Here is an 11,744-nt window from a genome sequence, read left to right as displayed (position 1 = left end):
TACAAATGATGCTACTAGGAATATGATATATAGGCCAGCTACATGCACAATTAAATGGTTTCAGATCACACCATTTAAAGGCAATATTATACAATATCAATCCAGGAATTCATAGCCCTAATTTTGTTGATAAGGTTTTCTAAGACAAGCTTGTGCTGATAACCAGAAGACAACTTAGAAAGCAGGTGGATGATTTATAAATTTGCCAAATTAAAAGCGAATTAAATATTCAAAGCTAAAATTTGATAGCAGGTATAGGAGAATGTGTGATAGGGTGAATGCACATGCTGAAGACTGCACATCTGTAAATGGATGTGTTGACAGGAAAAAAGAATGCTCAGCATTGCCAGGCTCACAGTAACCTAGGTCTTCCTTCCAAATGGTATTTTTAACTACGTTTTGCAATACTGCAATGAATTTCCCGGTCCCTGGAGCTCTTGGCCTTCTATCTGACCTCCGTATTACAAGTTATGACTGCTTGCAAAGTATTCGAGCCAAAATTTTTGGTCTACGCCACTGGCTGTCAAAACACAGGGACTTCTGTCTGGGTGTAGACACTTAGTTTTGAAAAAGCAGGATGGTACATTTTGTTCATCATTCCTCATGCTTCCCCACACACGCACGCGCACCCAAAACAAAGCTCCGAATCAGGCTATACTTCTTTAGCACCTTTCATCCGAGTGCTGAAAGCAATCTATAAACATAAAAACTTTACAGCAGCCCTCAAAAGTATTACCCCCATTTGCAAGTTAGGTAATCAGCAAGCTGAAATAACTATCAGCTGGCCATTTGCAAGGGTAGGAGTTATGACTTCCAGTGCCCTAGTCTAACCCCTGAGCCATGAATAAGAAATTAGCCTGGTATTCACGATCAACCTTGCAATAACAAAACGTTGTTTATATCCTGAGGATCAGTGAACAGTACCAGTTTTACTTTATAAGAAGCTTATTGTTGAAAAACTATTAAATGTGGGTTTTTTTTTTAATATCATAGCGCTGTTCTAAGAAAATGGACCTGGACCTTGAAACTTAGAATGAATTAAATGACACATGAGTAAATATATATTAATTATTTTTTATTAAAGTATCAAAACAAACTTGAGAATAGAAAACAAATTGCTTTTAATGCATTTTAAAAGTTCTCCTGAATAAAGTATACTTTTAGAAAACTCACGCAACAGACGGCTCCTTTCTAGCTTTTTAAACACTCTTTTCTTGGGCATAGTCAAATTGACTTCAGTACCATCATTTCCAGATTAGCGTGCAGGTGCACGCATGCACACACACATACACACAGTAGAAAGCAGCTATGACTGCACATATAAAGAAATAAAAATAATTTTATTCTGACAATAGTAGTGGTACCGTATTAACATTTGGCATGCTAAGTAAATAACATCAAGCAACAAAAGCATGACGCCTGCGTCAGCCGTGATACGGTTAAGAGCAACCATACAAATTCCCTAAAGGAGGGACACGAATTCTGTGACTATACTCTAGTCTCTGCGGTAACGCTTTACAGCGGCATAGGAGACAAACTCTTTTGTCTGTTGGCATTTGATATACAAAGGGCAAAGCCAAGGAGCATGGTATCGTGTTGATGCCTCAGTTTTGTACTTCCATACGACAGACGTCAAATACCAATGAGTGTTCGCTGGACAAGGCTATTGTAATGGGCTTTACGTACATCTGTTGTCTGACAAACAAGTGGCCCCACTGAGTCCCCAAGTCACTCCCTCTAAGCCAGTGAAGGTGCAGCAGAGGCTCCACACTCAGCCTCCAGGACGTGAGTAAAACTCTCACTGAAGTCAATGGAAGCTGCTTCCAACGTACAGAAAGAAAGTGGATTCTCAGGACAGAATCAGACCTAATATGTTGTCTTTTTAATACATTCACTTTTCAAATACATGAAGTACATATCTTTTAAACATGACATAGTTTGTAGGACATTACAATATATCCAGATCTTAGGAAAGGTACTAAGAAGTTCTGTTGCAGAATATAAAGATCATATAAGGATCAGGTATGATATCTGATAGACTCAACCGGGACTTGCAAAGAAAGAAGCTTATGGCTGAGGTATCTTTAAGTTTAGCCTTTAGAATAAAAACGTAATTTCAACACTGCATAACTGGTGTAAAATATTATGTACTGTAAGCTCCATTCTTATTGTCTGCTTTGCTTAAATTGTGGCATTGAGCAGCTAGACACCACTCGTGAAGATACAAAATTTTGGAAGGTCTAATCTCTGCATCCAATCACTCAAGATACACAGCACTTCATCTGAGGAAAAGATGAGGGCTGAGGGTTTTGAATAGTGGTGTCTCAAATACAACTGTTGAAGTTTAGGAATATATAATATTAAACACCAAGAGATAAAAGCAAAAAAACAGCACAACACTTGTGTTTTCAGTTTTATCTTGCTTGCAGTATTTATTAACTTTACTCATGAGGATATTAGTGATAAATAAGGATATTTTCTTTTACAGAAAATTGTAAGGATATATTTTATAGGATTAAACAATCTGAGAATTTCACAGAAACATCAGAATTTAAACACTCATAGCTCCAACTGTTTTGTCCAGCAGCTCTTCTACCAGTTCAGAAACATCTAAGGTTAGTATTTAATAAAAAAGAAAAACAATTATTCACGACATCAAAACTCTTGCCTCCTTCAGATTCTAAGTAACACTTCCGATTGACTGAAGTTGCCACCCAAATGTGAAATAAAGTAACTGCAATCATATTTTTCCGCTCGGAATCATCAGTAATAGGAAGTAATCCTGACAAGGCTGGACAAGATTTTGTCATGCCCTTAAGTCTGCAAGAGCTATCTGTATAACCAGACCTACTGAAGTCCATAGAACCTCTTCTCTGAGAGAGGCCTAGACGCATGATTTAAGGCTTGCAGGATCAGATCCTAGACTAAAATGTCTTTTTTTATTTTTCATGATTCACAAGCCTGGGATTCAGTCCTGCAGTTCTTTACTCTGGCAAAACCCTTATCATAATCCCTTCATAGTTTCCTCTCTCCAGAGGGTCCAATCCACCCAGTCACCAAGTGGTAGTACAAAATGCTCTCCAGCAACTCAAGGAAAAATTATAGTCCCCAAAGGATAGTAGGTGGGGTTCCAGCTCATAAAGCACAAACTTAGCTACATGGATGTTTTGCAAGAAACACTGCTTTGTCGCACCTACCAAACTTTTCAAATTCAGTCTCTGAGATGAGTCACAGAAGAAACCCACACAAGTGTTGTGAAAAAAAAAAATTACAAAGCTTAGTTGGGACTAAAGGCTTTTTGTGTATGTGTCTGTCTGTGTGTGTGTCTGTGTCTGTGTGTCTGTGTGTGTGTGTGTCTGTGTGTGTGTGTGTCTGTGTGTGTGTGTGTGTACGTGTTTGGTTAGAATGCAGTATTACGTATCAGTACATTCTGCCAGAAAGCATCCTCCTGGAAACCTCAAAACTTTAAAAAAATACTCTCAGTCTGCTTTCCCCACCAGCAATAAGGAAAGATAGTGTCCATCCAGCACAGCTGTCTGTACCACGTGCATCATTGCAAGTCATAGTGTTCTAGCACAAACGTCGTGAGTGCAGATACTGTATACTAGCAGAGAGCTAAAACTTCTGAAGCTGTCGTCTGTAGCTCCTAGGAACAGCAAGTATGACAGGTGCAAAACCTATATTTGAGGCAGAAGATGCTTCAATTTGATTGAGACCGGATCTTCCGAGGGGAAGAGTCGCTGTCAAGCCAAAATGATTCTTTCTGCGTAAGAAAGCAATCTGCCCTTCCTAAAGGCTCTTGACTAATAGAATCCTACACATTAAGTCAGATCCTCCATGGATTCTGGTAGCTCTTAAAATATAATATAAATACTTCCATGTTTGCCATGTCACTTAACCTTGTAATGTTCCTTCTTTGATCTGTTGAATAAAAAGATTCCTTTCATCTTCAGGTGTCCTTCCGTTCTGTGCCCGGACTATACAAGTGGGCCTGTGAAGATTTAGCATGTATATCAAATGCTGCTTCTCATTCTTTAGCTCTTCAATCTGGGCTTTTAATTCTGCATTGATAGTTTCCAGCTTTTCTGATTCCTAGTCACAAAGTACAGACACGACTATTAGACTGCCTGTTTTAAGTAGCTGATTGCAATGTTTGCCTAATAGTTGCGGTCTTTTATCAGTGCGAAAACATATGGCTGGCTGAGAAGAAAAGTACATGTTCTTAGAGCCCTGTAATAGTGAAACTATGCACCCCCCCTCAATTTATAGTAGTCTGAAAAACAGATTCCCAGTTGCCTTCTTTGTCCTTTAGAGGGGTAACGGAAGTTGCAGAGTCAAATTCAGATCTCATTTACAACAGTACGCATGCAGAGTAATCTTGCTATCTTCTGCGGAGTTACTCTGAACTTTTTGGGTCAAAAATTGACCCAAAATTATCTATACCTCCTATTAACTCCCTGGAATGTCATGTCACATATCTGTAAACCCACATGAAGCTAACTAAGCAAGAATATAGCTTTTTTCCCTACCCTGGATACAGGAGCAGAGACAGGCCTGATGCCGCTGTAATCTACCTTCAGCTCATGGCAGACCAGGTGCAGCCACCGCTGCGGTTTTAGGACAGAATTTCATGGCTAAGCTACTACAGCACCCATTTCATAAGGACGTCAGAGATTATTTGTGAGTGTCTGTAGGCTTGTTGGGCTCTATGGCAGATATTACGTGAAAAGGGATTTTGATTCCTCCCCCCCCCCTTTTTTTTTGTTCAATGTACACATTCAAATTAATGTTATTCCCATAGAAAATATTGATCTCTGAAACAGTAATCTTCTTCCACTGCTGCCATGCTTTCCCTTTCTTCCAGTTTTAACCAGGTCTATATTTAATATATAGTATGTTCACTTGTTTTAATACAGCTAAGATTATGAAGGTTTTGCAGAGATTTTGGTAACATCCTTCTGCACTTCCTACTATGACAGTACTGCTGTACTATCTACTCAGATCATGGCAGGATGAAGGAGCAAGAAAAATTGCAGCTAGTAACTTACTTTCTGCAAGCATTCTGTTTTTTCCTTCTTTTTGTTTCGGCACTTTGCAGCAGCAATTTTGTTCCTCTCCCTTCTTCGTTTTTTTCTTTCATCCTCTTCAGGAGTAAACTAGCCAGGAAAAATAGATACATACACACAATCAGTAAGATATAGTAAATACTCTATCTGCATTTTGATAACTTCTGCGTATTTTGAAACAATGCAGAGAGTGGTGTTAGCACTCACATCATGAGTTACATAAGGACATGGTTCTGACCTTGCTTGCAATACCATAAAATAGTAGTAACTCCATTAAAATTGTCAATAAAAAAAAACTGACTGGACTTCGGATGGATGCAATCCATGCGACGGCTCATTTTAAAAATCAATGGTATTCAGAAAAATTGCCAAGTGTCTCTCCCACGCCGGCCAGGCTACTTTGAGTTTTCCAAGGAAGAAAAGGAGCAAGGGGTGCAGGGAGCAGAGCAGAAGATGAAAGCAAGGATGAGACAGGGCGAGTACAGGGGGCCAAAGGCAGCACACATAAAGGAGTGTCATTGAATATCCCCTTAAGTTGTTTTTTTTTTTTTTCATTAGGAGGTTCATGATAACAGCAACAGCAGTAATTGATGGAAACCAACGTACAGACATATCCCTAATTTAGTCGATCATTTCATACGCGACATATTTTTTCACTGAGACTATTGGAGTGAAAAACTAGCGTGGCCAAAGCACAGCCGCGTCTAGCTCAGGGCAGCCCATGTGGAGCCTACTGGACCGCCCGCACTGAAGTAAAACTGCGGCCACAAGCAGGCAGAGAAACCAGGTTAGTGCTTGCTCCAGTCACCGTAAAACATCGTCCTTAGGTTCACAATTAAAGATAAAACATTCAACTACAGCCCTTAAGTGAAATGAGAAATACCATAGGGTTTTCCAAAAGTGCCTACAGAATAATCAAGCAACAGGCTTTGAAGGATCGAACAGACGAACGCGTTTAGATGGTGGGGAGGGCTGTCGGCGTTTGATATAATTATTGGTCTTACGGTGAAATTTTTATATAAGAGTTATTCAGTCACATTGACATGCATTTTAAAGAACCATACCTCTGTTTTCATGACTGACGTTTCAACTGGCCTTTCAGAAACTGTCACTGTATCCAGTGTGGAAGACATTCTGTGGGATTGACGCTTATTCTGAATGGCAAATCTCAGTTCCTCTTTCACCAATGGGGTTAAATTTGTGAAATCATCAAACCCCAGTGACCCTGCAGGGGACAAAGTGGGAACAATTGCGGAGGCGCTGACTTCTAATGCAGATACCTGGCCTGAGTGTTGGACCATCATTTTGCTGAAAGGTAAAAAAAAAAAAAAAGAGATAATAATAGTCTTTCAACAACTTTAGAAAGGCAAAAAACATCTGCTAGAGGCATATTTTAAACTGTGAAATAAGACTGTATTTCTTGCATTGCTTCAACCCACATTCCCTACATACCGCCATCTCTCACTGGAGTCAAGCAATTAACAATTTGATCACTAGCAAAAACTTCTGCCTTAGGTCAACTTCAATTTCATATTTAATAATTTTAGCACATCAAACAATTGCTAGATCGTTCTGAAATTTAAGACGGAAAAAATGTTCACGTGTACGTGCTGTGAAGCTTTACACTGGTAATGTGTGGCAAACATTACTATTATTTAAAATACAGAATCAGGTTAGGAGTATCTCCATCCTCAGAGCTAAACCATCAAATTCCAGCTTGAAAAGGACAGAGCAAAGTTTGATCTCAGCTACCTTTAGGTAAAGTTAGAACAGCTCTACTAGAAGCTGAAGTCTTCTGAGCAAGGGCAGAACCTGCCAGAAAATCATCATGTTCATTTTTACACAAGACTGTTAAGATCTGGTTATAAACTCCTAAATAGGAGTTGGCACAAACATGAAGATGGACTTTCAAAGCACAGACTGAGCTAGGGGCAAGAAGTCATGAAGAATGTGAAGTCATTTGTTTCATTCCTTTGCTCTTGTAAAATCTGAAACTGTCCTCAAATGCCCTCCACAAGGGTTTTAAATTCTTAAATATTTATGGCCAGATCTCCTGCTGATATAAAACAGTGTAACTGAAGAGACTTCAGCGGAATTATGCTAATAGACACCCATGGAGAAACCTCTCCCTTATTTCTAGCAATTTTCCTAAGGAAATGAACCTGGCCCACGGTGCTCTCCGGGTTCCTCTTCTTAGTCATCCTCATGTATTTTTTAAGCTGGTTGGGCAACGACAACCGAATTTGGAAGAGGGAGAAAGGCCCCCTACACGCTTTGTGAAAAATGGTGTCCCCGCTGAGGGAGAGGCAGGCAGAGCTCAGCAGCAAGCCACCAAACGCCACGGGTGCCCCAGCCGGCCAGCGCACCCGGCCCTGCACGACATGCCCTGTCCCTCGCCCAGAAGAGGTGTCATAACAGGTCTGGGCTGAGGGACAAAAGCTGCAAATCCATATGGAATCAGATTATATTACTCCTCTTATGCATAAAGCAACTTGTTTTAAATTGGATTTGACCATGCTGTTTTTCCTTTTCCTCATTTGTGTAGGTTTCTGTTTTTTTGTTTTGGGGTTTTTCTTTTTTAAATAGCTGTTGGGGTAATTACAATATGTGCTATCTACTCTTGACTAGAATTGCAATAATTACAGCAAAGTCAATTATAATTAACTTAATGCAGGTAAGCAAGTAGCTGCCTCAGGGTAGCAATGTGGGTAAGTTAAATTTCCGCATAGTCAGCCCAGAGCTGCACAGTTCCCTGTATGCTACCTGTGTAACACAGCAAGAAACGTCTGGGCATCACGCGCCTTGACAGGAAGATAGATTTTGCTCAGAGCTATCTAAAAGTGTACCGTAAATCCACCCTGCTGTAAGTCAGAGTAGAGGCTGGTTCATTGCTAAGTGAGGTAAATACAAATCCTGAGGACAGCGAATTGCCTGATGGGAGAGAATGACACTGTCCGGCTGCACAGGTCCCCTCGCTTTCAGACTCGGTGACCACAGAATAGCCGAAGTTTTCCCACATTCTGGAGGTGAAATCCTGAACCTACTGCAGTCAAAAGGAGTTTTTCTGTTGACCTCAGTGGGGCCCGGATTTCACCTTTAGTTACTAAAGACGGGGAAATTATTTGGAACAATTTGTTATTCAGAGAGACCTTGGGAAATTTATGTAATTCTCTCCAGAAAGCCCCTGCTCATGAGTCACGTTTAAAGTACTGATACAGTTTAATCCTATAATTTCAGAAAGCAAGCAGTTACTCTTTTCCAACAAGTCAGAAACATCCCTATAATTTCCAGCTAAACTTCTCCCAACATTATCTACCATTTACCAACAGGCAACCATTCAACACATTGAAACAGGCTAAGTCCAGATAGCGCTGAACCCCTCATTGCTAGCAGCTCTGTTTGCTGACTGTCAGTCTCTTTGGCTCCCGGAGATGGTTCCATTTGACAACGTCAATTATGTTTAATGCACTCAAATCAGGACTCTTAAATTAACAGTAACAACCTACAAAATAATTAATTGGGCTCACAGTTTCCCAGCACTGGTGGTTTATTCCTTTACTCATATATTCCTCACCAGAGGAAACCAAGAATGTTCATATTTCAGCCAAGTGCCTGAGAAACACTGTTCACACCGGATTTCTGTTAGTGCTAAGGGTAGCACTGGCAGCAGTAAGTACTGTACTGTACTATAATATCCTCAGGTACTCCAGTCGGTCTCCCCTCGGTTTAAAAAGAAAAAAGGGGAGTGGGAAGGTGGCCACCCGAAGGGGAAGCACGGAGAAGGAAGTGTCCTTGGCTGTAGAAACTTGCTGCTCTCCTGCCGGAGCAGCTCACTGACCTTCTCAACATCCTGAAAGGCACCTCTATTGACTCAGACTTTAGGGAAGGGAGGGCCTACCGGGGGGCTGAGGTTTGCGTGAGGATTTCTGCCATCAGCCGACTCCCATTTCGTGGAGCTATGTGCCGCCGGTTCGCTGCTCGGGGCTCCGCAGCAGGGCTTGTGGACAGTGTCTAGCATGGTAGGGCTCCTCTCCAGCCCTGAGAGCTGTAGGACCCACCATGGTATAAATAATAAAAATATTCAGCCTTGTCTCAAAGCTACCTAGTAGGCTAAATAGATTTCCTTTTCTTAACAGTAAGGTAGATATTTTCCTGTTTCTGAAGAAGAGTTCTGCTTTTAGAAATGTTTTACAAGAATAAAAATTAGATTTTGTTATTAAAAAAATGCAACAGTTTGCCCTCCCTTCCTTTCTCCCAGTTTTTGTCCAAACGTTATCTCTCTCGATAAGCTATCAAAAGCAGTGTACCATTTTCTTCGGGTTTGTAAAGAACCTAAAACAGTTGGGGAAATACCAGGAACAGGACTGTCTAACCTTACAGGGTGAGCACACTGGGGCCTTTCCGATAGCGTTGCTGTTTGCTCTGCCAGAGCAGGGGCGCGCGTGGCCCTGGGCTCCAGGCTGCCCCGAACACCTCTGAAACCCTTGGCTGCTGAAGGTGCTGAACAGGTCACAGACCTGGCCGGTAAAGGCACAGCTCCCTCCCAGTGTGAGTTAATGCTTCCTTGCCTTATCCCTAGTTCGACAGTTAACAGCTTTTCTCTTAATGGCTCCCTCCAAATTCTGGTAGGCTCAAACAACTTTAGAGAGTTGTTCCCTCCCTACTTTTTGTTTGTTCTTTTACTGATGATTCCTTCCACCTACACTGAACTTTTACATCTCGTTGGACAATATTTTAATTTCAGGATGCAGTGCCTAGCTGTGAGGTCCCCGGCTCTATTACTTAAGCGTATTGTAGTTTAATACTGATACTATAAGTGACTGCTTCAAGTCTTTTCTCTTTGGCTTAGCTGTACACGGCTGACTGAGCCTCTTGGTTTTATTTCTTCACACAAATTCCTTTTCCTCTGGTGCTGATGCAATAAACCCCGATAACCATTGAGGTTAATCTTAAATAGCATTAAGGGCAATTACAGTTCGCAACCTCTGTGCACGCTGGTTGACCTTAAGCCTTCTGACATCCCACATCATTCCCGAGTCACTCTCTGCTGGCTTCCAGCTCCTCAAACGCTCTTACTACGAAGGGAATCGATTTCGGGCAGGAAACTCCTTCTCTCTAGCAAGTTTTCTGTTGTGTCACGCCTGACTCGATTAGGCAACAGTTCAGCAACCGCTCTTCTCCGCGGCGGTCACCGGCACGGAGGGAAAAGTGAGCGCGGCGAGATCGCACGGCGCTCGCTGCCGCTCCCAGGGCGCCGCCGCCGCCGGAGCCGGGACCGGGCATCCCCGCGGGCCGGGCGCGGGCAGCAGCCGCGGGGCCGCCCCGCACTGCCGCCACCGGGGCAGCGGCCGGCGGGCTCCCCCCGGCAGCGGCGCGGGGGCCCGGCCGGGCCGGGGGCGCCGGTCCCAGCTCCGCTCCGCCCGGCTCGTCGGGACCGGCCCCGGGGCGCCTCTCCGCGCCGGGCGGCGGGCGGCAGCGCGGCGGGCTGCGCCCCCGCCGGCCAGGGGTCCCCGCGACCGTCTCCGCTCTCACCTACCTCTCTGCCGCCGCCGCCGGTTTCCCAGCCCCGGGAGGGTCCGGAGGGAGCGGGCTCCGCGCCTGCCCCGCGGCGCTGCCCCGGCCGCGGCAGTCCGCGCTCCGCCGTCCGCGCTGCTGCTGCTGCTGCTGCTCCGCCGCCGCCGGGAGAGCAGCGCCCGCTCACCGCTCGCCGCGCCTCTGCCTCTCGCCGCGGTTGCATCACCCCCCTTATATAGCCGAGTGGGCAGCGCTGGTATTTACTCTGGCGGCGAGTCCCGGGCTGATGTCATGCTATTAATAGCCGCCGCGGGAGAGAGGGCGGCGGGGGGGGCGCGGGGGCCCGCGGCGGTGATGCAAGGCGGCCCCGCCGGCCCGGGGGCGGGGCGGCACCGCACCGCACGGCTCCGCACGGCTCGGCCCGGCCCGGCCCGGCCCGGCGCGGCACGGAGCGCGCACCATAAGACGAGCGAGCCGCGCCGAGCCGTGCCGCGCCGTGCTGTGCCGCGCTGAGCCAAGCTGCGCCGAGCCGAGCCGAGCCGAGCCGAGCCGAGCCGAGTCGAGTCGAGCCGAGTCGAGCCGTGCCGCGCTGAGCCGAGCCGAGCCGTGCCGAGCCGAGCCGCGCCGATCCGAGCCGAGCCGTGCCGTGCCGTGCCGAGCCGAGCCGCGCCGCGCCGAGCCGAGCCGCGCCGCGCCGAGCCGCGCCGCGCCGAGCCGCGCCGCGCCGCGCCGCGCCGCCGGATGGTCGCCCCGCACCTGCGTGCCGGGCCGCGAGCGACGGGACGAGCAGGGGAGAGGAAGGCAGGGGAGGGGGCGCCCGGGGCGGCCCCGGGGTCCGGGAGGGCCGGGCGGCGGTAGCGGGGGGGCCCCGTGCGCTCCGCCGGCCCCGCGAGCGCTCTCCCGCTTCGCTTCTCCCGTCCTGCTTTCATCCTTCCCCCGCCAGTCGGGGGGCGTCTTTCGGCGGGTGGGACGCCTTCTGCTGATCCAGAACGAGCCAAAGAGCCTTTCACCACACTTAGAGAAAGTGAAAATAAGGGAAGATTTTTTTCAAAAGGGCTGAAAAATGTGATCCTACTTCACTGAAAAATTGCTCAGCCCTCCCCTCCTCCCACGCATCCTTCTCCCCGTCCTGCTTCAAATGTCAGCGAAAAGTTCAGTTTACAT

At 45.7% G+C, this 11,744-nt stretch overlaps 1 protein-coding gene across 1 annotated transcript; it reads right to left on the bottom strand.

Annotated features, from left to right (window-relative positions):
* Nucleotides 1-1,054: 1,054 nt before the first annotated feature.
* Nucleotides 1,055-10,790, bottom strand: ATF3 (activating transcription factor 3). The gene is made up of 4 exons (XM_068939796.1): nucleotides 10,603-10,790; nucleotides 6,131-6,374; nucleotides 5,049-5,156; nucleotides 1,055-4,092 (listed from the first exon to the last, which is right to left on the bottom strand). The coding sequence occupies exons 2-4, from the start codon at nucleotides 6,368-6,370 to the stop codon at nucleotides 3,895-3,897; spliced, it is 546 nt and encodes a 181-aa protein (XP_068795897.1). The 5' UTR covers nucleotides 6,371-6,374; nucleotides 10,603-10,790; the 3' UTR covers nucleotides 1,055-3,894.
* Between the last annotated feature and the right edge of the window lie 954 nt (nucleotides 10,791-11,744).

This window comes from Struthio camelus, chromosome 3 (assembly GCF_040807025.1).
Source record: "Struthio camelus isolate bStrCam1 chromosome 3, bStrCam1.hap1, whole genome shotgun sequence".
Taxonomy (NCBI): domain Eukaryota; kingdom Metazoa; phylum Chordata; class Aves; order Struthioniformes; family Struthionidae; genus Struthio; species Struthio camelus.
The sequence above is the reverse complement of the archived record's forward strand: the minus strand, read 5'-3'. Positions and strand labels throughout refer to the sequence as shown.

What these genes read in the sequence shown, in the direction of transcription:
- ATF3 (XM_068939796.1), bottom strand. Translation starts at nt 6,370, where the DNA reads ATGATGGTCCAACACTCAGGCCAGGTATCTGCATTAGAAGTCAGCGCC. An exon ending in CGTCAGTCATGAAAACAGAG is followed by an intron (nt 5,157 to 6,130) that starts GTATGGTTCTTT and finishes TTTCCTGGCTAG; the next exon opens with TTTACTCCTGAAGAGGATGA. An exon ending in AAACAGAATGCTTGCAGAAA is followed by an intron (nt 4,093 to 5,048) that starts GTAAGTTACTAG and finishes CTTTGTGACTAG; the next exon opens with GAATCAGAAAAGCTGGAAAC.